Source organism: Anticarsia gemmatalis, chromosome 2 (assembly GCF_050436995.1).
Source record: "Anticarsia gemmatalis isolate Benzon Research Colony breed Stoneville strain chromosome 2, ilAntGemm2 primary, whole genome shotgun sequence".
Classification (NCBI taxonomy): domain Eukaryota; kingdom Metazoa; phylum Arthropoda; class Insecta; order Lepidoptera; family Erebidae; genus Anticarsia; species Anticarsia gemmatalis.
Genome location: NC_134746.1, coordinates 9,093,039 through 9,118,598, shown reverse-complemented (window position 1 = coordinate 9,118,598; position 25,560 = coordinate 9,093,039). Strand labels below are relative to the sequence as shown.

Here is a 25,560-nt window from a genome sequence, read left to right as displayed (position 1 = left end):
ATCAATCAGGTTTTTCATTTCTTTCTCAGTTCTAGAATAAAGTTTTATGTCGTCCATGTATATAAGATGTGAGATTGTTGTGTCTTGTGTTGAGTGTTTGAGAGTATATCCAACCTGGGTACGATGCAGCATATGTGACAGGGGGTTTAGGGCTAGGCAAAACCATAACGGACTTAAGGAGTCGCCTTGGTAGATACCTTTTCTAATGGATATTTGTCTGGTAGTAATGGTGTCATTGTTGCTAGTTAACTGTAAAGAGGTTTTCCATTGGTTCATAATGATTTTTAAGAAATCTGTTATTTTTGGGTTGATTTTGTATATATTTAGGATATGAATTAACCAGGAGTGCGGAATACTATCAAAGGCTTTTTTGTAGTCTACGTAGGTGCAATGAAGGTTCCTATTTTTTGTGGTGGCATGTTTGTGGATAGTTGAGTCAATTACTAGCTGTTCTTTGCAGCCCATATGACCCCGCCTACATCCTTTTTGTTCCTCAGCTATTATGTTGTTGCTTTCAATGTGATTATTAATTTTCCTAGTTATTGCTGAAGTTAGAATTTTGTACAAGGTGGGTAAACAAGTGATTGGTCTGTATTGAGAAGGTTGTGGTGAGTGTGTGCCTTTTGGCAGCATGTAGGTTATTCCTGTCGCTAAGAAATCTGGTATATCTTGTCTCCCTAAAACGATATCTGTTAAGTTTTTAGCTAAGTGTTTGTGTAAAGACGTTAATTTCTTAAACCAATAATTGTGTATTTTGTCTATGCCTGGTGCCTTCCAGTTGTGTAATTTATCTGTAATACCTGTAATATCTGATTGTGTTATTTCATCAAATGCCATCTCCCCTATTTCGCTCCACCTACTCTCTTCTCCTGTTATCCACTCTGCTTGATTATTGTGTTCTATATCTTTTTCCCATATGTTGGACCAGAATTCTTCCAGCTGTGTTTTTGTTGGTGTTTCTGTAGGTGCAGTCTGTGTGTTGGTGTGTGGTTTTAAGAGGTTTCGATAAAATACTTTTTCATTTGTGTTAAACAAAATGTTATCGTTTTTGCGTTGCTGCGCTTTCTTATATCTACGTAGCCTATGGACTTTCAGGGCAAGTTTTTGCTTTAAGGTATCCAGAAATTCTTCTGGTTTCCTGTTATTTTCTTCGTGTCTGGTATGTAAAATGCGACTTCTAAATATTTCTTCCACTCTTTTAACTACTTTGTGCGATCTATTATTATTAATGTATTGTGTGAGTCTGCCACAATCTGCCCTAAGTTTTTCAATGTCTTTCTCTAGCCTTATTTGCCACGAAGGTTTTAATTGATTATTCCGTCTTGTATTATTGCTAGATTCTAATATTTTGTATTGTAGTTCTTCAGAAACAACTACGGCTGTGCAGTAAACTATGGTATGTAGGTCGGATAATTGCATATGGTCAGTGATAAATCGGTCTAGTATATTGTTATTAAATAGGTTTACTAGTTTTGTGAGTTTAGGGCTATATTTAAGTTTAGGTAGTTTTGGGCGTGATGCAGGGTTCATTCCAGAGTATTTTGTTAGTGTTGCTTGGAATTTTTCAGTGATTTCCTGCAAATGTGTCTCTACTTCTGATCTACTATATTCTAATGTTTCAATGTCATTTTCTAGTGTAAGTGTTACAGACTCTGTTTGTGTAGATGTGTGAGAGGTCTGTGTGTGTGATGATGTCTGTGTGTGTATTTGAGATTGGGTTTGCATGTGAGATAATGAGAGAGTACGATCTTGTGAGTGTGATGGTGAAGGACTTTCTGGTGATGTATGTATGGGTGAGGTATGTGTTTCGTTTTCTAATTGTATTCTGACTTCCTCTTTCAGGCTATTCAATATTTCTTGTGATAAAAGTTTGTTTCGTACTATTGTTCTTCTTTGATCTGAGACTCGTTGTTCAGTTACTTTAACATCCGGGTACTTAAGGGAAAATTGCTCGTGTAATGTCTTTCTGTAAATAGTCATGTCTGTTTCTAACTTAGTGATGTAAAAGTAAGTGCGCATTATTATTATTATTTTTAGTTTATACGTTTTGTATCTCGGCTGTTGCCGGTTGTTTTAAGGAGAACACGGGCCGAAGCCAAGTGTTAACCTAAGAGTGTGAGAGTCTTGATGTATGTGTGGGATCGTGTGATAGTGATGATGTGGACGGTCGTGTGTGTGTAAGCGCTGGACTACTTGTATGATCATCAGTCTGAAGGAATTTCCTGACTATTCTGCATGTGTTGAGTATGGAAGCTTTTTGTAGAGTTGTGTATATGTATGGGGGGAGGTCTAATGATTTTAAGGATTGATGTAGTTGCTTAGGGATGACGCCAGTGGTGGAAAGGACTATTGGTACTATTGTTACGTTGTTCAGCTGCCACATTCGCGCAATTTCGATTTTGAGGTCAATATATTTCGACATCTTTTCGGCTATCGTATTTTGTAGGTTATGTGTGTTGGGAACAGCTATATCAATGAGGTGTGCAGTTTTGTTAATTTTGTCTACTAAAGTTATATCCGGTCTATTGTAGTGTGTTGTCTTGTCAGTCAGAATCGCGCGGTCGAAGTATAGTTTGTGAGTGTTATTTTCCAATACTGTTTCTGGGGTATATTTATAATATGGCATAAGTGGTGTAGTTATGAATTTATATTTCAGTGCGAGTTTCTGATGAATGATGTTGGCTATCTGATCGTGCCTGTGCTTGTAGTCAGTCTGAACGATGGCTTTGCAGGCCCCTGTAATGTGCTGGATGGTTTCGGAGGCACTATTGCAGCGTCTACAAATATCTGATGACAGAAGGGTGCGCATAATGTATTTCTGATAGTTTCGAGTTTCTATCACCTGATCCTGAATCGCTACCATGAATCCTTCCGTTTCGGGAAAGAGTTGCCCTCCGATGAGCCATTCGTTCGACGCTTTCTTGTCGACGTTTGGTTGGCTCAGGTCTTGACGATGTCTTCCATGTAGCGATTTTTGGGTCCACTCTGCTATTTTTGTATGCAAACTTTTCTGACGTTCGTTATTTTGGGATGATTGGTCTACCATATTTAATGGTGTGAGTTTCTGGTCATTACACACTATTGATAAATGTAAATTTGAGGTTGCAGATTTCGAATGAAAATAGGTTCTTAATATGGATATCTGTTTATTGTGTAGGTTTATAATATCTATGATCCCTCTTCCACCCTCCTCCCTTGGTAGTGTTTGTCTTTGAATACATGCTCTTGGGTGATGTTTTCTATTTTTAGTCATAGTTGTATTTATGAGACGTTGTAAGTTTTTGAGCTCAGTGTTAGACCAATTTATGATACCAAAGGAGTAGGTTAGAACAGGAACGGCATACGTATTAATGGCCTTAACAGTATTTCGAGAGTTTAGCTGAGTATGGAATATGGAGTTAAGTCGGTGTTTGAATTGCTGAGTAAGGGTTGTTTTAATTTGTTTATGATGAATTTCACGGGATTGAATGTAGCCTAGGTATTTGTAGGTTTCGTTTTCATCAAGGGAATTGATAGTCTCACCGGTCAGAATTTCATGTGAATGTTGATAATTTTTACCTGCTTTAAATGAATTAATTTTGCACTTATCTATACCAAACTCCATAGCAATATCATTTGAAAATTGTTCTGTTATGTCAGCCAGCTTAATCAAATCATAAGAAGTCGTCGCATAAAGTTTAATATCGTCCATGTAAAGAAGATGGTTAATTTTAAAAGGAGTTTGTTGAGTCAGTCCGTCTGTCGTATTATGATTGTCACACTCTAGTGGGTATCCAGGTTCCGCCAAATTTAACAGTTTTGAGAGTGGATTAAGAGCCAAGCAGAACCACAAAGGGCTGAGAGAATCTCCTTGGAATATGCCACGCTGGATTTTGATGGGTTCGGTGTCAACAGTCCCTGAAGATGTCGTAAGTCGTAGTCGTGTCGTCCAGTTTGTCATAATGCTATTAAGAAAATTAATAAGATTCGGGTGAATTTTGTAAACTTCTAAAATTTCTTGGAGCCATGTATGAGGCACGGAATCGTAAGCTTTTTTATAATCTATATACATAGTATGTAACTCCTTCTTGGTTCTCAGGACTTTTTTATGTATGACTGAATCTATAACTAACTGCTCTTTGCAACCTTGGCTAAACTTTCTGCATCCTTTTTGTTCTTCGGTGAGTATTTGATTATTTTCTAAGTGTTTGTAGATCATGTGTGAGATACAAGAGGTTATTATTTTATATATAGTCTGTAGGCAGGTAATTGGTCTGTACTTAGCTGGATTGGTGGTATCGTTGGAGTCTTTAGGAAGCATGTATGTAATACCTTCCATTATATATGGAGGTATTGTTTCGGGATGATTAAGAAAGAGATTGATGTGATTATAGAGAAAGGGGTGTACATAAGTAAGTTTTTTATACCAGTAGTTGTGTATAAAATCTGTTCCTGTGGCTTTCCAATTATGTAATTTATTTATAACTTCTTGAAAAACTTCTACTTGTAAATTCTCAAACTGCATCTGTTCAATATTACTATTATTTTCCTTCTCTAATTTAAGCCATTCAGCTTCCTTGTTGTGCTCTACACGATTTTCCCAGATTCCAGCCCAGAACTGATGTAGTTCATCAACTGGTGGGACACTCCCGCTACTATTCCTATTGATCGGTGTGTTTTGGTTTGTTGTAGCTGTCTTTAATGTTCTGTAAAATTGTTTTTCGTTGTAGTTAAATGTATTGTTTTGAGTCTTTCGAAAAGAACATTTTTTATACCTGTTTAACCTGCTTGTTACTACTGTCAGCTTTTGTTTCAGCGTGTCCATGAAGTGTGAAAGTTCTGTGTTAGGGTTTTCATGTGTTGTATGTATTTTGTAGTTTTTTATAATTTTATTTATTTCTTTAATTAATTGTCTATTTCTGTTTCCTGCTATGAATTGAGTGAGCCTACCGGTTTTTCCTCGTAGATCATCACGTTTTTTCTCTAACCTTCTCTGCCACCTAGGTGTATTAGTTCTCGGTACTGTATTAAAAGTAGGTGACGTTATTGACAGTTTAGCTCCATTTAATTTAGCGGCTGTCCATGCAGCACTGTATATGACAGTTTGCAATGTATTGAAGTCTGTGTCCATATTAATTTGTTCAGGTAATATAACATTATTTATATAGAAAACAATTATTGCAAATTTCTTAGACGGTCTCTGTTTAGGTATATATTGTCTTTGTGTGGGGTGAGTATTTCTGAAGTGTTGTAATGTTTGTGTGAATGTTTCATCTATATCCTTATTTCTTTCAGGTACTTCTTGTTGTGTGTTTCCTCTACAATGTGTGTTAGTATCTATAATATTTTCAATATCTATACTGTTCAAAAATGTGGGTATTTGTTCTTCTACTAATTGAGTTTGTGTTTGTTCGACAGCTGTATTGTGTGCATCTACTATTAAATGTAATGGTTGTAATTCTGCAGCGACTTCATTTTTAATTTCGAGTAATCTAGTCTCACTAATATACTTGCTATTTATTATAAGACGTCTTTGGTCTGAGACTCTTTGTTCGGAAACATGGGATAGGTCAGGAAATAAAGCTATGAACTCTTGGTGTAAGTGTTTTCTGTACGCAGTTTTATTTGTTTCTAATTGTGTTATTTTGAAATATATCCTCATTATTGCCTCATTTTGTTCCTTCGTCCATCTAAGTCTTTGTTCTGGTTGAGTGTTGGTAGAAGTGGTGTGTTTTGTATTGTTATGTACTATTTCATTTTCTATACGTAAGAGATCGGCTCTGACTTCATTATAAATTTTGTCTATTGTTGTTTGTGGTAATAATTTGCTTCGGACTATCGCTCTACGTTGGTCTCCTATTCGCTGGCGACTAACCTGCATCGAAGGGAACTTTTCTAGGAATTTTGTGTGTAGTGGTGCGAGGTATGTGTTTTTGTCAGTGTCAATATTTGTTAGGTACAGGTAGGTCCGTAGGATAAATTCATTCATTTCAGATGTCCATTTCCTACGGATTCCTAAAGAGCTGGTGGTGGGCACAGGTTCATCGACATTATCTGTCTCCTGTGCAACATTCACCAGCTGAGCAGAATGAATGGAAGACGAAGTTTCTATACTACACGGCGTTGGAGATTTACAGAAAGAAGGAGGTGTTGAAGGCAGTGAAGGAAACAATGAAGAGCAAGATTCTGAAACGGATACTTGATCAGATACTGTTGACCTATTCTCAGTCTGATTCCTATTATTTACACGGTTGGTCTCATCTCTTGATGAGCCCCGGCGACCCCCGGGCAGCGGTCTGAGATTATACTTTCTAGTTATATTTTTTTTCCATATTATTCCCACGAAAAGCTAGGGACAAACGATCAACCGTAGCAGAGCCCTGCGTTCACTACGGCAAGAGTAATTAAAACTGAAGGTCCCCCGGTATTCAGAGTCCGCATACTCGAGACTAGGCACTCCCCTAGCCACGCAGCCCTCGGCGTATGCTGTTCCACCTTGGCTTGGATCTCTCCCCTATCACCCTACATATAGCTCGATCTTTTCAACCGCGCACGCCAGCGCCAGAGCCTCGATACATCTAGTAGCTAAATGTATGGACGCCCCGACACCGCCGAGAGCGCAGCTGAAAACATCGAGTCACACCAGAGCCACGTTAGCCACGCCAGTAAATTCTCAATCGTGTGACCGCCCCCCACGTGATCAGATGTTCGATCAGGACGTGTGGTTGGATTTTAGGGGGCTTATTATTATTATTATTAGAGTACATAGACCCAAAATGTAGTGAACAGTGAGTAAGTTACGATCAACTGTATCCGTCCCAAGGGCGGGAAATGTATCACAAAACTTTGCTAATGAGAGCCCTCTCAGGTAGGTATGTGATAATAGCGTGGAAGCCGATCACTTGTTAGTTTAGAACCCAAGCCTCGTTTAATGCCGTCGCGCGTCGTACCAGCGATGAATATGCCTGACTTATAGCCGTACTTACTGCCTCACAAGCTGGGGATCTATCAGCTGAGAGCTAAACCCAGATTACACTTAAAACTTTAAAGGATATGAAATTTAATGATACTATTTTAAAACTTACTTAAACTAGATTTCGTACTGAATGTAGCAAACTTTTCTCAGTTTACTAGCTTACTCAGGAACATAAACCATTGCGTATATACCCATATGATACGAATCTCGGCTCTCATATTACGATATCGCTTATCAAAAATAGTCTGTAGCCATTAGATTTACCCCCGGGGGCTATTTTCTTGCGCCGCTTCCTTCAGGCCGCACCGCACGATGCTTCACCAACCAATACCGTATATATTTACCGCTCCATTGGACCCTATAAATCAAATTTCCCATCGTCGAGCCTTATCTAAATCACTTTCCTATACTCGAAAACGATTCATATTGTTTCGCCAACGAGCTGTGTGTTCTGATTGTTCTCTTCAGAGAAAAAAAATGCGTAAAACTAAATGTACGGAATATACACGACACGAAAAACATATTTTCTGAATATGTTTGTAATTGTTACGAAAACAGGATATACTCATACCTAACAACATGAAAGCCGTCATGCCAGAATAATATTTCCCTGAGGAGAAATCTGAAGAACTTTATAAAAAGTATATTACAGTCTGTTGACACTAACATCCACATTAGCTAGGTACTTAAAACCCTTATGAGGCTCGGGTGGACTCTTACGAGGAGCATGTTTTACTTTCTCAAATTAAATAAGTTTTACCTACAACTTGTGTTTGTTCTTCAAACTTTTGCATACTTACATATGTAATTGGAATACTTGGAGACTTTTTTTTAACTTAGTACCTATATTTATTCACGACGCAAAATCGTTCTGTAAAGAATCAAGAAAAGCTCCTGTTTTTCTTTCGGTCGGTGAATAACAAGGAAACAAGCAATATTGTAATATTGGTTTGAACGGAGACTCGTATTAGTCGCCGCTACAATTCCCCGATCAGTTATTTGTGTTTGCGAGTCCATTGTGTATGACGTAAGGAAAATTGAATAGACAATAACATGGACCACGAGCCACTATCTCTTCTACATGCACTACACTGTTCGGAACGGATTATCTGTTGTAAGCCGTACGGGAGTTGAACACGACGTGCAATACACTCCAAGCCTCGAGTACCTACACATTGTGTTCACGCTACCAATATGTTCGCCCGCTCTAACTATCAATACTATACGACGCAGTACATAAACACAGAAGCCATTAATTAACCTCATCTATGCCTATACCTCACCTGATTTACATTGAGATCGCTAGGTCATCGAATATATTGCAGCTATACATGACGCGACAGAAAGCGCTCCTTCAAAGAACTCCGAGTTCTCTTCAAATTGAAGTGTTTTAATTTAAAATTGCTGACGCTGCTTTTAGCAAGATATCATATAAAAGTGCTTTAAAAGCACATTCAATTTCCTCTTGTGCGGGAAGTGAAATCTTCAAGTTATTTGGAAGCTTAAGTGGTTATGACCTTCCTAAATTTCCCCCGAGTGAAATAATTAGCGTCCATTAGTTGCGTGGGTACTTGTGTATTGCAGCAACACTTGAGTTAAGTGTTTTGTCGTGTCAATGAGCGACAAATGGTGCTCTTTATCACTGGGCTGCAGGCTCGCTGTTCAATTTAGTGAGAAATTGGTGTAGTACTTCTAGCGGTCAGATACACAGTAACATGAAAACGTGACCCAGTTTTCGGTATCCATTCGGCCATTCTTTCAACTCGTGACGTTGATGTATGCGGTTTTAACTGAACACCGACTTCCACTTGTTTTGCATTTCTTTGTGAAGATTTAAAGCCCCGTTGCAAAAACATTAGTGAGCATAGCCCCTAGGTATTTGGGTCACGAGCCTCTAAAACGAGGACCGAAAAAGCACAGCCTAAAAAGGTAAGGTTTAAACCAAATACTAAGAGTTATAAACGTAAAATACTCATCAATCTTTTCCAACATACCCGAGAGATGAAAACAAAAAAATGCGCGAGCGGAGCTGTGCCGTTCGGCTAGTTTTTATTAAGCAGAAACGTATCATAACTTTTAATTAGGTAAAGGACTTGGAATCAGAACGAATAGTTAGTGAAATAGCAACACAGCAAGTTCAGTGTGCTCGTTAAGAACTACCTACCAATGATTCACGTGAAGTTAAAAGTTTAGATTCAGCTTAGTGTCAAGTACTTGAGAACATCAAGACATTATACTTATAGATTTATTTAAGGGACTTACGTATGAACTGTGAAGAATAAGACAGATCAACTATCGAACTATATCCGGGCCATTACAATAGAATCATAAGTATGTGTCAATGTACATACGCTTACGATAATTCGTAAATACGTCCAGTACGTAGAAGGGAGTAATACCACTTATATCACTGTCCCAATACCTATACTACTGATTAAAACCTTACAGTAAAAAGCTAGTTTGATTTTAAAGCAATCTCTGTTTCAGTGCGGTTTTCAAAGTAATAGGACGACCTCAATTGGAGCTTCGACGATAAAAACAAACAACAATCAGCACCTCACGGCAACGCTCGGAAACCGCTGGATAAATGAACCCTATCTCACTGAACCAATGTATTTTCTATTTTCTTTTAATCTTCCGAGATCTTACTTGCATAAAGAAAATAAATGGTTAAGGAGCTCTTAGCTAGTTGCACTTATAAATCAATAAACGGTTGGTGAGTTGGTATTTTCGCGAGGCAATAATTCATGAGGCGAAACAGTAAATTTGTATAAACCTGGATTATATGTTAATATTCATAATGTAGCTTAGAAAAATTATCAGTCCCAATCGATATCTGACATCGAAGTTTAATTGTATTTCCAGATTTTCAAGTGTTGTATTTAAAATAACTTATTGTAACTTATTGCTTCCAATAGGCGGAGAAAATACAAAATCTCCATTAGTAGATTCTTCCACTCATCCGACTTATAAGAAAATAAAGTAGTTCTCACTTGCGTCTGTACACGGAACAGCTGGGTGTTGCAAATTGCTTATCTCATAGTTTGCGACAACTTAAACACCCGGCGAATGGCCGGACAAAAGACTACTCGGGATAAGTGTAATTACTTCGTCGCGTTCCATATTCACTGGAACACTTGCAACCTCCGTGATTCCGGAATAATTGTAGAGTCATATGTTTTGTTTCCAACGCTATAAACGTATGAATGTTTCTGGTCATATTTGATTCCAACTGTAAAAATACGCGTAACATTTTGAATTAGTTTATAATTATTAAACTACAAACTTAATCATCATTGTGAGCATAATTACAAACCTATTACATTAGACCTCTACTACAGGCACTTACATAAACGTAGTAATAAATTTTACTAAAATTAAGTTCTAAACATGTACTACAAAGTTACCATGGCATATAAAAGGCTTGTTCACACAGTACATTCAAAACGTATTAAACAAGTACTTACAAACTATCACACTAACCAGAGTCAAATGACCGAATACAAACTTCCGCAAGCGAACTATCGTACAAGTATCGGTATTGGCATACAAGAGAGCATCGCGATAGAAATGCCGCATTTACATAACGTTGGCTTCAAAACCTCCCGAGTACCATCCAAACTGTGGAATCGCTGTTATCAGTTCGCGCCCCATCGGCCCGAGAAAATCTCCTCTTGAAAACGAGCTTTTAGTGATGCTGAGCAAAATGGAGCAGGCCTTATACATAGTGTACCAGCATTCGTGAAATGAGTTGGTAATCGAGTGCCGCCAACATTGGTTTAATTTGTTTGGAAATGAGATTGTTCTACGTACCGCAAAGAACCAATTACAGCGAACTCTTTTTACGGCTGAAATGTAACTAAGTTTGTAACGACACTTTAGTTGGCAGTTGACACACTTGCAAGCCCGTTAGTCTATATTTTTATAAAGTTATGTTTTATGTAACGTTTTACAGTTTGTAATTAATTAAGTCTTTAATTTAGTCAAACAAAGTTTTATCTTAATCGTATCCTCTTATTTCTTTTAACATTACATTTCATTCCAAACTTATTTCGATCTTTATTCTTATCTTAATGGATCTCCAAACAAAAGTATTTTTTAACAACTAGTAAATAAACAACAAAACACGAAAATAAAAACAACACTTAGCAAATCAACTTTGAACTAGAGAAGAAAGTAAAGCTTTATCAATTTCGTTAGTTAAGAAAATGACAAATCTAAAAATAGACGGAAATAAAAGGGGAGTTTGTTCGGCAATAAACACAGCGCGACGAGGGCGACGGGTGCGGGCGCGGCTCCCGGCCACTCCACCGCGTCTCTCGAACCGTAAAATGGGGTTGCTGCCATGCCGCCAAAACAGCTCCGATATTTCATTGTCTAGCTGAGCAGAATCCACAACTGTAAAGGATTAACTTACGTAACACTTCGTAGTCTTCCCCCGTCTGTTTTTAATTCTCCACTTCAGGTCATAATTCCCCTTGTACATTCACATTCAACCGGCGAGATGTAATTGCATTTTCATTGAGGTCGATTTCAAATGGAGCTCCAGCACCACAGTGAAATGTTTTGTTAGCCTTTCATTTGCTCTTTCATCCGTAGTGTTTGTGAGAATAAAATGCTTAACTCTCACGCCATAAAAGCAATCCCTCAGAAATAAATCTTTGGAATGTTTCCTATAGTAATAAAGCTCTGTAATTTAGCCAAGCTTTGTTATTCATCCACTTAGATACTAAAGAACTGTTAAAAAATACTAAACAAATATGGCAAACCTATTTCTATCTTTAGATTTAAATGGATTTGTGTAAGCCAAATAATGGGTAGAATAAAATCTCACTCAACTTTCATTATCAAGGGCATAAATATATTTAACTCATAATAAAGTTTGTAAACAACTTTTAAACTTCTATTGTTTGTTAATGACAAAGTTAGAAATCAGTGGAAAGCTACTTAGTCACTGCCCACGCAATCTCTGTGACTGAAGCCTATTAATAAATCAATACACGTGTGAATTAGTGTGAATCCTTGTGAACTCGCCGCGTCAGTGTGCAGGGAGCACAGTCAGGTGTGTCTCGCCACTGTCCCTTGTAATTCAATCAGCTGACTGCCGGTGTTGTGCCAGACACGGCACTTTAATTTCCTCCCGTGTCATTCCATTCCTTTTCTCTTTTAATTCTTTTTCATCCGAATTTTCAGGTTCAGAATTGGTGACGTGTTTTTAATTCGATTTACAAGGTGATTTTTGTTAATAATAATATAATGTATGTTTACTACACATTTGAACAAATCATATTTGAATCTATGAGTTTCAATCTTTACAAAATGTATTCATACGGTTTCTTTATCAACAATTTCAACCACATAGAGCTGTGAACACGCATTTAATTTAAAAACCCCAATGTTTGAATTCAAATTTGTCTGTCACCTAAAATCTCAGTTGTTTGATCCGTCTGGATGCCGCCACTCTATTCCACTTGTGATTCAATCAGACGATCGGGTGTTAGCAGACATGACGGCTTTAATTTCCTGCTAAGTCTATCGAATTCTTCATCTTATGAATTCTGCTCAGATTTCGAAGAGTATTCCAACAAATCCCGATTGACAGTAAGATAAAACTTGTCATATTAGACTTGTATTTTTAGAGATAGAAGGTACCATTTCCATAGAAAATGTTTGAGTTTATGGTTAGTGATATCCGAAGGCCTTTGACGTGGATAAATAAATTGAAATTTTTTGAATAAAAATTATAAATTGAAAGACGATTTGCGAAGCGATTTCTTACACCAATGTCGACTAACAAACAAAATTGTGTATGAAGAACTGTACCACGATTATCTACCATTATTTGGTTCCAATTATAGATAATCGTGCTATTGCTAGTGCAATTCGCTACAGTCGGTACTGTCGCGTATCGAGAGTTTGACATTTAAAATGTACTGCCAAAATAATTCCTACGAAGCCCGCCAAAGGCGCTGTTCAGATTTTCCATATTAAACATAGTGCGTAAGGGGGCTTATTCTTAAGTTAGTAATAAACATTGCATGAAACGCCTACAATAAATATGATAGCAATATGCACTTGCTTGTAACAGGAGCTGTGTGTACCGTGTGAGCTGTTAATGTGAGATGCAATACATAGTTTAATTAGTATTTGAGTAAATTGTTTTTTTAACGTGGAGCCATTTATCAATTGTCCAATAACCATAATTTGGTAATTAGATTATGATTAGCCAATTTGGTAATTAGCCAGTTGCACTACAAACGATCTGCGGGTTAAGCAACCCTTGGCGCGGTCATTCTATAGATGGGTGACCGTACCATGGTTTTTGAACTGGGCGTCGCCATGCTTCGGAGGACACGTAGAAAGTCGGTCCCGGTTGTTGTTTATTAAGATAACAGTCATTAAGCCACGTCGAAGGCCTTCGGGCGGCTTGAACAACTTTGACACTAAGTTGACCACTAACCATACGATAAGAAGAAGAAGGCATATTTTTGTCTAGAATTCAAATAACAAGGCGCCTGCAAGAATACTCATGTATTATCACGTGTGCACAGTTTTCCGTACAAAAACCAATAAAAGTTGAAATATTTAGTCAAAGGAGCCTTACATTCCTCAATCGCGTTGTACTTAGTATTAGTTGCACAATAAAATGAAGGATTCCTATGAAAAACACTTTCGGTACAACATGTTACGGTACGACAAATTTCTTCAGTTAGCAACAAATAGTGAGAATAGACTGTAATTAGTTTTATAATCTATACTAATATTATAAAGCTGAACACTTTGTTTTTTTGTTTGTTTGTTTGTTTGAACGCGCTAATCTCAGGAACTACTGGTCCGATTTGAAAAATTCTTTCAGTGTTGGATAGCCCATTTATCGAGGAAGGTTATAGGCTATATATCATCACGCTAATACCAATAGGAGCAGAGAACCAGTGAAAAATGTTACAAAAACGGGGGAAAAAAATGACCCATCCTCTTTTATGTGACGCAAGCGAAGTTGCGCGGGTCAGCTAGTTGTCTCTGAAAGGAAAAGTGGCCTTTGCCTTTTTTCCTTCAATTTACTACTGAACTTCTGAATATTTTAATTAAAATTCTTTGCAATGACCTGCATTAGGTGACTTCACAAATTTTCCAACTATTTATTTTCTTTTGAAGTTTTGATTACAAAATTTTGCTCACTATTTTACTTGGAGAAGTGTTTCATTATGATTTACAGAATATATACCAATTAATAATAGCAATTAAGATTAAACTTGGTACAGCACAATAAAATTAACGCTTTAAACTCCTTAGTACAGTTCAACTCACCAAGGATAAGTAAATAAATTTACTAATAAAATCATAAATTAAAACAAAAATGAAAATAGCTTTAAAAAAATATAGCTATCCAAAATCGAAGCAAGCGAGATATAAATAATATAAATAATAATCCATACTAATATTATAAATGCGAAAGTAACTCTGTCTGTCTGTCTGTCTATCTGCTACTCAATCACGCCTAAACTACTGAACCAATTTGCATGAAATTTGGTATGGAGATATTTTGATACTCGAGAAAGGACATAGGCTACTTTTTATCCCGGGAAAATGACGCATTTCCCGGGAAAATTCAGGTGACGAACGAAGTCCCGAATAATCAATATTATAATGACATTGAATTAACAAAATTCCGTTGTCATGGCAACTGTTTTAATGGCGGATATGCCTTAGCGCAACTTCGTTACTTACATATATTAAGAGATATAAATAATTTTGAGAATATTTTTCGTGAAAAAAAAGCATATTTTGTATCATCATGCTACGACCAATAGGAGCAGAGTAATAGTAAAAAGTGTTACAAAAATGAGGAAAATTCTGACCCATTCTCTCTTACGTGACGCAAGCGAAGTTGCGCGGGTCAGTTTATCTATACTATATACTATATATACTATATACTATAATACTATATACTATATCTATACTAATATAATAAAGCTGAAGAGTTTGTTTGTTTGTTTGTTTGTTTGTTTGAACGCGCTAATCTCAGGAACTACGGGCCCGATTTGAAAAAATCTTTCAGTGTCAGATAGCCCATTTATTGAGGAAGGTTATAGGCTATATATCATCACGCTACGATCGATTGGAGCAGAGCAGCAGTAAAAAATGTTACAAAACGGGGAAAATTTTGATCCATTCTCTCTTATGTGACGCAAGCGAAGTTGCGCGGGTCAGCTAGTATACTATAATATTATAAAGCTGAAGAGTTTGTTTGTTTGTTTGAACGCGCTAATCTCGGGAAGTACTGGTCCGATTTGAAAAATTCTTTTAGTGTTAGATAGCCCATTTATCGAGGAAGGCTATAGGCTATATATCATCACGCTACGACCAATAGGAGCAGAGTACCAGTGAAAAATGTTACAAAAACGGGGAAAATTATGATTTTCTTATGTGACGCAAACGAAGTTGCGCGGGTCAGCTAGTATATATATAAATAATAATATATATAAATAATAATATATATAAATAATAATACATCATATTTATAAAAACGCATAAGTTCTCTATAAGCCGTTTATCAACATACCTACCTATTATATTCCCCGTGGTCGCCTAAACTTGATTATGATACTAATAAGGTCTTATAATGTACTGGCTAATACCTAATTAGATAACTAATGACATTACAGAACACTAAGTAGGTACCAACTACTAAGTACATGCACTTAGCCTCCCAATATGTAATGAAGTATAGCTCATTAACTCTCAGATATTTTAAGACGATAACGATAATGAGAAATTTCATTAAACCTTTACGACATTTATCGCAAATAATTTACGTTTATTATATTTTGCAGGAATTTATAATGAACTAGTTTTATGTTCTGAATAGTTCTACAAATTATTTATAAGAAATCCCGACACCGGTGTACCTATGCATAAGATCAATGGCTAGTTTGACGGCTAAGGGATAAATGTCGGATAATCTATCCGGTAGATAAAATAACAACAAATGTTTTATATACATTTGAGCCGATAAATTAACTGGTATTTATTCAGAAGTAGAGAAACTAGCTGACAATAAAAAAATGATTCAAATGTTTTTTGATTGAATTTGTTTTGTTTTTTTACTAATCAAATCACTAATAACCCCTCATATTTCAGAGTTTCTCTCTAATATACCGTCTACATGGAAAAGTTATCCTACACAGACCCCATAGTTCAATAGCCAACGTGTATCATAATCGATCTACAAGAAAAAATACATAATGTAATTAAATATTAAATATGTTTACATGTAATTTCATGTTCAGATTTAATAAATCCCTGCACTACACAAACCAAATATTAAACAAGATTTTCAAAAACATATTGAGAAGTATACAAAGATAAAGATTTTTTATCAATTTATTAATAGGATGTTATCAACCAAACAGGGAGTCAAGTATTTTGTCCTATTATCTTGCCAAACATCGCGAGCGCATTTTTGTAAATGTACGTAAATCTTTCACGGCTATATTCTTATGCCATTATAATTGTGACACGCGAACGAATCGGACGTAAATATGTTCGAAGTTATTGTGCAAGCGATATTAGTTCTTATGGTGTTATTACTTACTATATTGTATTTCTATCTCCGTCGCCAATATGATTATTGGAAAGACCGGGGTATACCGTACGAGAAGCCGACCTTCTTGGTTGGAAACCTTGGGCGTCTCTTGCGCATCAGTATGTTCGACTTCATGCTTAATTTAACAAAAAAGCATAAGACCGACTACTTCGGAATATTCTTAGGATGGAAGCCGGTGCTTGTGATCAATTCGAGAAAACTCGCGAAAAAAGTGCTTGTGAAGGATTTCGAACATTTCCAAAACAGATATTCTTTCCCGGGGCACGCTGATGATCCGCTTGGAGCTTTGAATTTGTTTACTGTGAAGGTAAGTTTGTAGTTTATAAAGCATAATCTTATTTTTGTTTTCGAAGTTTAAACCATGTAAGGTCGACAAGTATTAATTGTGTTTCAATGTTTTATAATTTAGTAAATCATAGTAAGCTATGACGAGTGGTATTTTGAGAGTTACGGCTACGAAGCAAAGGCATGTCTTTCCTTTAAAACCTTCTTGTACTCAGTTGTTCGTAAAACATTCTATACTACAGAATCCAATGTGGGGCACAATGCGAAACGAGCTAGCTCCAATGTTCACGAGCTCTCGTCTGAAGAAACTGGCTGAACTAATGAACATCAACTCCGGCGAGCTGGTGCGAAGGATACAGGCCGACTACATAGATAACAACAAACCTGTTGACATGAAGGTAAATATAATTATAAACAAGGAAACTCGGTTGCTACAAACCCCTTCAGCCGTTTAGGAAACCTAAGTTTGGAAACTGGTTTCCTAAAAGTATTTTTTTATACTTATACGTAACTGGTTTCTTAAAAGGATTTTTGAATACTTATAGGTAACTGGTTTCCTAGAAGTATTATGCTTATGTTAATAGCCACCTATACGAAACTACTAACCACATTTCAGTAGAAATGTTTACCGGCATTGATTATTTTGGCTTTTGTTGCAATTAATTTAAACCGTAATTGTACCATTTATGTGGTTATTTAATCAAATAAATAAACTCCTAAAACATAAATACAACTCTTCTTAAGATTAAATAAAAACAATTTCCTTAGTTAAATTAAAACAAAAATGCGTAAGGTGAAATAATTTCAATACAGTGCCCCGCAGTTATTACTCCATTGTTCAGGTCATTTATTGCCTTATCAATTTCATTATCTATTTCTAGGTAACCTTTCATTTCTTTGCAGTTATTTTTAAAAATATGAGTAACTTTAGTTTCCTTAATCAAAATTTCTAGTAAATTGTCAACTGTAACATTTTTCTTGCCAATGTATCTTTTAATCCGGCTATGCCAGCCTTCCAAATTGTTCGTTGTCCCGACCTGTTCCTTACTACAGCAACAAGTTATCGTAATGACACTATTGTTTAACCATTCTTTTTTAAAATATGTATTGAATTTCTTTATATCCTCACCAGAAGGGGACTTTTTCATCACGTACTGAATACCACTTTCTATGAAATTTCGTGGCAATCGTGCGATCCCGGCACACCGTGAAACATGGCGTTTCTTGGCAGGGGGTGATATTTTCAGGATTCTACTCTTTCTGATTAAGCATCTATTACAATGGAAATAGCATCCTTTAATTCCTGAGTAAACTTACGACGACGTATTGCTTTCATAGCAGCCTTTTCAAAGTCCATTGTAACTTAAAATCCTTTTAGGAAACCAGTTACCTATAAGTATTAAAAAATCCTTTTAAGAAACCAGTTACGTATAAGTATAAAAAAATACTTTTAGGAAACCAGTTTCCAAACTTAGGTTTCCTAAACGGCTGAAGGGCTACAAACACATTATAAGAAACTTTATTTAGGTCGTATTTAAGTTTTTAGCTTAAAACACGACAGAATAAAAAGGTCACTAATGTTCTTAGCCGGTTGCGCTTCACGGTTGGGAAACTATCTGTGGGTAAGCAACGCTTGGCACGGTCATACCATGGATGGACGACCGCTTAGTGGTATCTGCACTAAGCGTGTCCGTGCTTCTGAGGGCACGTAAAATGTCGCGCACTACATTCGTGTTTAAATGTAGGTACTTCTTAAGATTTCTTTAAAACGAGTGCTTTTACAAGAACAAAAACAGTTTTAAGTTCGCCCAAGGTAATACGATTACATGCAGTCACATAGTCTTACTATAAGACTCGTTTATCTTGAATACAATGGAATTACGTGTGATGGAATATTTATTTCTTTAACAACAATTAAGCGAGATTAATACAATGTTACAAGTTTTAATGATATCATTTAACATGATTACGTTAGTAAATAAAAATGCTTTATAAATAGCGTGAAATGTTCATAAACCTGTATTAATACTGTATGCTACTTCTGTATAAACCATTGTGTATGCTGCTTTTCTGTAGAAACAATGATCAAAGTAATTATTACTTCATCGTACGGTTACTGGTCAACCTAGTGTCAAAGTAGTTTCAATAGCTTCGATATCTCTTAGTGACTGCTATCTTTATCGTCAACAACAGAGGCCGACTTCCTACGAGCCCTCTAAAGCGAGCTCAACACGGTCGATGTGGTCACCGATCTATCGAATGACCGTATCAATAGATGCTCAACCCACAGATCGTTTACCGACCATTGAGCGCAACAGGTTATGAGCGCCTTAGTTATCAAGGTAAATTACTTGAATGTGCACATTAAGCAATTAAGTATAATTAAAAATAATTGAAACCGATTGGAATGCAATTCCTAGTTCATAAAACCATATCCATTTAATAAAGTAGTCATGGATATATGAAAGAATGCCGTCGGAGACACATTTTGTCATGTTGGTTAACATGACAACCAGCATGAGTGAAATATTGAACTCAATCACTACCGAAGATAACTTAATCACCACTACAACGTTAATGTATCAATATTATGAAGAAATAATAATATTAACGAACTAAAATATTATAACCATTTGCAACAGAAATATCGTTCAAATGTGCGGGAAGCAAAAAGGAAATGATATTGAACATCGATGAACGTCAGTTTCACAATATCGCGCTCGGTTGTATATTTTTTGCCTGACGTGAACACGCCCTCCATTAGCAGTTGTATTTTAATAAAATAGTTTCTGTTGACAATATTTCATAGAAAAACAACTTACGTTTTATTTACTCTTCAGTGGCGCGATTCTCTACAGTCAGTACCATCGAGTATTGACAGATCGACATTTAAAATCTACTGCTAAAATAGTTCCTTCCAAGCCCGTTAGAGGCGCTGATCAGATTTCATACAAAATTTCACAAGAAACATTTTACAGCTTCACATCATAGATACCCAAAAGTCCATGCCTAATTATTTATGTCGAAAAACCAGCTATCTTTTGGGCTATCCTGATTAAAAGGCTGAACTCATTAAGAAAAAAAACTTAAAGAATAATAGTAATTCATCTCAAGGCAGGACATGGACTACTTAAAAAAACGCCTTCAGAACACAAATAGACGCAAGCGAGATTAGATGTAATACTACAGTTTTAAGAGTAGAGATAGTACATGGTCATTTCACTTTCTTTGCAACAGGAGCTGTTCTCAATGTACACATCAGACACGGTAGCGTACACAGTGTTTGGTCTGCGCGTGAGTGTGTTGAAGGACCTCACGTCTCCGCTGTGGTTCATCACACAACACATGGTGCGCTGGACTTTCTGGAGAGGCTTCGAGTTCTCCATGATATTTTTTGTTCCCGCTGTAGCTGCGATCATGAAGTCAGTTATTTTTGAAGGCATACAAAATTTCTATTTTCTACAAAATTATTAAATGTAAATAAGCTATAAAGAAAGCCAAAGTAAAACTGTTGTCTTTTCAGACTTAAATTCTTCTCGGAACCTGCAACAAATTATGTAAAGAAACTGTTCTGGGATGTAGTGGAAGAACGTAAGAAAACAAACAACCCCAGTAATCAAGATCTTCTTCATCTGATGTTGCAACTCAAGGAAAACTTGAAGCTTCCTGTAGGCTCCGATAAAGGTAAGTCCCATAAAATAGCAATTAGTAGGTACCCATCAGCCTCCTCGTACTTCAATTGGCTTTCAAGGAAGTATAGCCAGTAAGTCTCATCATGCTTAAAAAGCAATTGAATTGAGCCGATTTAAACGATTTAAAATTTTGTTTACGCCCGAAGACGCCTTTACTTTGTATTCCTTGGAAGAATCTTAGTCTGCAATCCCACTTGCCCTTTAAAACAATAACATCTTCTTCTAGAATTAGCTGATAATCTGATGCTGGCGCAAGCAGCAGTATTTATCCTGGGTTCAATTGAGACATCGTCAACCACCCTGAGTTACTGTCTTCACGAATTAGCCTATCACCCCCAGGTCCAGGTAAGAAGCAGAGGCATTTTTGTTTCGTTTTGATGTTCTGAGTATGAGAAAGATGTTTCATTTTTAATACTGCTGTTTATCTTAGGAAAAACTATACAAAGAAGTAAGCGAGGCAATGGAACAAACAGGAAAAGACATTTTGGAATTTAACGATTTATTGGAACTAAGATATCTCACTGCTTGTGTCAAAGGTACGTAGGGTTATCACCAATATTGTGATGCCATCACTCTATAAATCAACGAATGAAGTATAAAACTAAAAATATTTACATAATTTTAGAGACTTTACGTAAGTTCCCTACTTTGGCGTTCCTGGACCGCGTGTGCAACCGTACTTATCAGTTGACGGATGACGTAACAATAGAAAAAGGGACGCCTGTGTACATCAACGTACACGCGATACAGCGCAACGAGAAGTACTACCCGGAGCCAGAAGAATGGAAACCTGAGAGATTCGTGGACTCTTCAACCGATAATGACAACCATGACTTTACTTTCCTACCATTTGGAGAAGGACCGAGGTTTTGTATAGGTATGTATTCTGACCACTTTTTTGTTTGTTACTGCAAATTTATTTTCACTTCATACTCAACCTTTTGACGTATAAAATAAGGTCCATAACAATTGAATGTTTTTGCGCTACGACACATACAAGATAAGTGATATAACGGATATACTTATATCATAAGATAGTCTGAGATTTGGTTAAATACGATACACTTATCTGTTTAATACAGTGTATCCCTATCGCCAAACGTAAAAATCGTATTCGCTATAAACCTGAACGCGCTAGTAAAAAAAAATATAACAGCATATGAAAATTTGCTTAAAGGCATTAACTGCATGTACCACACGATAGGTAAACGCTCCTAACACGTATCTAAGTTCTCTGTTATTTAATTAGTTTAGTTTATAGCCTATTTGCATTCTACATAGTTTTATATAATTGACGGAATATATTAAAACTCGTATATGTTTACAGGTAAACGTTACGGTATGTTGCAAGTCCGCGCTGCTATCGCGCAAATGGTGATGAAGTACCGATTCGAACCTAAAGACCCTTACAATGTGGAGACGGACCCTTACAGCGTTATATTAGGCCCTAAGGGCGGTGGTAAAATCAAATTTGTTTTGCGTTAAAAACTAGTAGAGAATTATTTAATATCTAGACTTCTAAGAGATATTTTACGTTGTCCGTGACATGGTTATCAATGTATTAGACGGATCAATCTTGATAATGTCCTATTGTCTTGGATGATGATTAAAGAACACGCAGAAATCACACTATGTATGTGTTTTAAACGATTATATAGATAGGTAGAATTATTGGTGCAAATAAGTTTAGTTTTTCAGAACACAGTTAAGTTTATCATCATTGAGCCCAAATATTGTTTTTTAGAATGTTGCAATCCAAACCCAGGAAGATTTTGTTTTTAAGATTTAGTTTTTTTTTAATACAAGGCTACGGTTTTATTTTGTTTTTCTCAAATGACGGTCAAGTTATGAGAATACACAATTGTGACATAATCACGTAAATAATAACACGTTATCATATGGGACGTGGTACTTAAAGCAAGATAAGTACAATTACCGCTCTTCTGCCTAATGACCACCGCTAACGACATATTCCGGGTAAACGCTGTACATATTTACATTGTAATTCATACTACAATAAAATATTTATTATTAATGGCTGTACGCTGTTTTTATTTACGAAACGAGTAAGTCCTGAGAGTCATTTACGTCAGTTAACTATCATCCGTTTACTGTTTCTGCCTAAACTTTTAAGTTATGTCAAAGTTAATGTATTTAGTATGCACGTCTGAATTTACACTGATACTTTATAAAACGATTGAAGATTTTTTGCATATAGAGATATTCTACAGGACTTATGTATAAAGCGCTTAAAGGCTTCGCTATTTTCAATTACCCACCACACTATGTTTTATTCATATAATTTTTCACACAACACCGTCCAGAATTTTGAATATTTCAACCACATATCTCTCTCCCTTCGCACAAATATTTGATATTTCTCGAATGACAAATATGGCAAGTCTATGTTGAAATATTTTTGACTGGAAAATGGATACGACAGCGAGAGGCATTCACTCCAGTCGTCGCCATACACGAATATTCGCGAACTATTTTGATGCCGATGCGCCGTGCCACTTGCAAAATACGAGAACGACAAAATCTGGGAATGATACGAATTTGTTTACTTTTGATATGCACCGCATATACCTATGCATGCACGAGTTTTGTTTGAGGCCTGACGGCAGAACTAGCGCAAAGAGAATATCGAATAACTAAAATTGCAAGGTTGATTACGAATAAAAAAAACGTAGATTTAACCTTTTAGTTCCAATACAAAAAACATAATTTTATACAAACACCCAAAAAACATTTTATGGACCATACTTTCCTAAAACATCATAATATTCGTACACACATCGGCTAAGAATAACTTCTCACATCATAGCTTATATCGAGTTACATCAAAATTAGAAAGTGAAATTACGTTCGGATTTACAATAAACAGAGCACATTTCTCCTAAATAATAAAATTGAAAGATGATACAGTCAACCTGGTTAACTTTGAATCATTTGGTTAACATTGAAATATGAATGAATCATAGGAAACCAACACAATTGATAAAAGTTGGCAAAACTAAAAAAAACCTTTATATATACCTTTGGTTGTTTGGTTTCATATGAAAAAAACTTCGAAACTAGTTCAAATTTCCACGTTCAATGTTACCAGAATGATTCAAAGTTAACCAAATTGACCATATTCCAAAGATGTATAAATATAGATCATTGAATAAACACGAAATTCGTTTTACGATTGAGACGTGTCAAAGAAAGTGACATCCATAAGTGTCAGTTTTGTATCATTGGCCGTACACCCGTATATAATATTTTCCGTTGAGACCTCTACCCTTCACGAGTTATTGTTGCCAATAAATACAACTTATCTGAACGAGACATTATTGTGGTACGAATATTGTAGGGGAGGTATTACAAAGTGCTATAAAAATATTGGGAAATGCATCACACTATCGATGTTTAGTGGACATTAAGATAGTTTATTTGCTGATTGCATTCGATTTATTACATTTATCAGTCGAACTGTTGAAGATAGTTTATACTTTTTGAAATACCTTCTTCAAAACAGGTTACAACTGATTATACCAATTACTAACTTACTAGCTTGGTCCACCTGTTAAATATGTGCCATAGGATAAGGTAACTTTAGGGAAAATTGAGGTTAAATTGATAATAGAAATAAGTAACCTTAAAAAGTTTACCTTAAACATGCCCATTTTTTTTATTTACTAGCAACCCCGTTTTACCTGTACCAATGATTTATAAATAATTGTCCAAAATGTACTATTAGAGAATTTAAGCATCACATATAGAGTTCAAATAAAATTGGCCCTATAAAGCTTAAAACTCTCGAAGCATTTCTTCCTTGTTCTTATTTCTTGTACACGCTGAACGTTTCCGATTTTTCGTTAGAAACAAATGGGCTCCAGAGCTTCCATTTACACGGTACACTATTCAAAGGAGTTTTTATACCGTGTTTACGCTTAGCGCTATTTTCTAAAGTTGGTACTATTGAGAGTTTGACATTTAAAATGTACTGCGAAAATAGTTCCTACGGAGCCCGCTAGAGGCGCTGATCAGATTTTCGTGCAAAATTTAACGATAGCTATTCGGTTGTCGGTAGCCGATAGTGGTAGAGAATCGAGCTACAAGTGCTGGCGTGTTAATTGAGTAGCGAGTTCATTTAGGATGTGCAAACATTGATTGATTGGTTCGGATTAACGTTGGTGAAACTTCGATAGTGTTGGAAAGTTCTCGAAAAGGGAGAAAGCTATTTGCGTTGTTCAAATATTGTAATGGATTTTGAAGTTATGGTATAAATATTGGAACATCAATTGATAAATTGTAAAATAGAGATGGGTTAAAAACTCTTCTAAATTTAAACGGAGGCTTTTTATATTTTTATCAAACAACTTTGACATCGTTGCAATAAAGTTAAAAGTAAAATATTGATATCTTTAAAGAAATAGGTATCGATGCAGTCAAAGTATTTCCTCTAGTACGTTATGCAATAAAATGCTGCAGTTCGAAACATCGAATATTGAAACCTGTCAGCGGAGCGTTGTAAGTATAATTTCAGCGAGAGAAAAAGTGGGTGATAGTAATTTTACTCAATAAAAAAAATAAAATCAATTATTTATTTTGGAAAGACATACATTGTTAAACAAATAAGTGAAAAACCAACTCTTATTCAACACTAGCCGACCCGCGCAACTTCGCTTGCGTCACATAAGAGAGAATTTCCCCCCCGTTTTTGTAATATTTTTTACTGGTACTCTGCTCCTATTGGTCTTAGCGTGATGATATATAGCCTATAGCCTTCCTCGATTAATGGGCTATCTAACACTGAAAGAATTTTTCAAATCGAACCAGTAGTTCCTGAGATTAGCGCGTTCAAACAAACAAACAAACAAACTCTTCAGCTTTATAATATTAGTATAGTATAGATAGAAACTACTTATTACGACTTTAAACAAAAAAGAACAAAAACTAGTCTTATTCAACATAGATCTATGTTACTAAGTGTATGTTCTGTGAATTTACAGAAATAACAGAATTGCATCTAC

The 25,560-nt window shown here is 36.0% G+C and overlaps 2 protein-coding genes across 2 annotated transcripts; one reads left to right on the top strand and one right to left on the bottom strand.

The window, feature by feature from the left end:
- Positions 1 to 25: 25 nt before the first annotated feature.
- Positions 26 to 2,019, bottom strand: LOC142986339 (uncharacterized). The gene is made up of 2 exons (XM_076134797.1): positions 115 to 2,019; positions 26 to 31 (listed from the first exon to the last, which is right to left on the bottom strand). The coding sequence occupies exons 1-2, from the start codon at positions 2,017 to 2,019 to the stop codon at positions 26 to 28; spliced, it is 1,911 nt and encodes a 636-aa protein (XP_075990912.1).
- A 14,434-nt stretch (positions 2,020 to 16,453) lies between these two features.
- LOC142983693 (cytochrome P450 6k1-like) lies at positions 16,454 to 22,578 on the top strand. The gene is made up of 8 exons (XM_076130694.1): positions 16,454 to 16,869; positions 17,090 to 17,245; positions 20,085 to 20,269; positions 20,371 to 20,531; positions 20,766 to 20,884; positions 20,970 to 21,075; positions 21,165 to 21,416; positions 21,867 to 22,578. The coding sequence occupies exons 1-8, from the start codon at positions 16,498 to 16,500 to the stop codon at positions 22,022 to 22,024; spliced, it is 1,509 nt and encodes a 502-aa protein (XP_075986809.1). The 5' UTR covers positions 16,454 to 16,497; the 3' UTR covers positions 22,025 to 22,578.
- Positions 22,579 to 25,560: the final 2,982 nt, after the last annotated feature.

Bases quoted from the DNA above. Each gene is read 5' to 3' on its own strand.
- LOC142986339 (XM_076134797.1), bottom strand. From the start codon at position 2,019: ATGCGCACTTACTTTTACATCACTAAGTTAGAAACAGACATGACTATT.
- LOC142983693 (XM_076130694.1), top strand. From the start codon at position 16,498: ATGTTCGAAGTTATTGTGCAAGCGATATTAGTTCTTATGGTGTTATTA. The intron at 16,870-17,089 runs GTAAGTTTGTAG...TCTATACTACAG, and splicing joins TGAATTTGTTTACTGTGAAG to AATCCAATGTGGGGCACAAT. The intron at 21,076-21,164 runs GTACGTAGGGTT...ACATAATTTTAG, and splicing joins TCTCACTGCTTGTGTCAAAG to AGACTTTACGTAAGTTCCCT.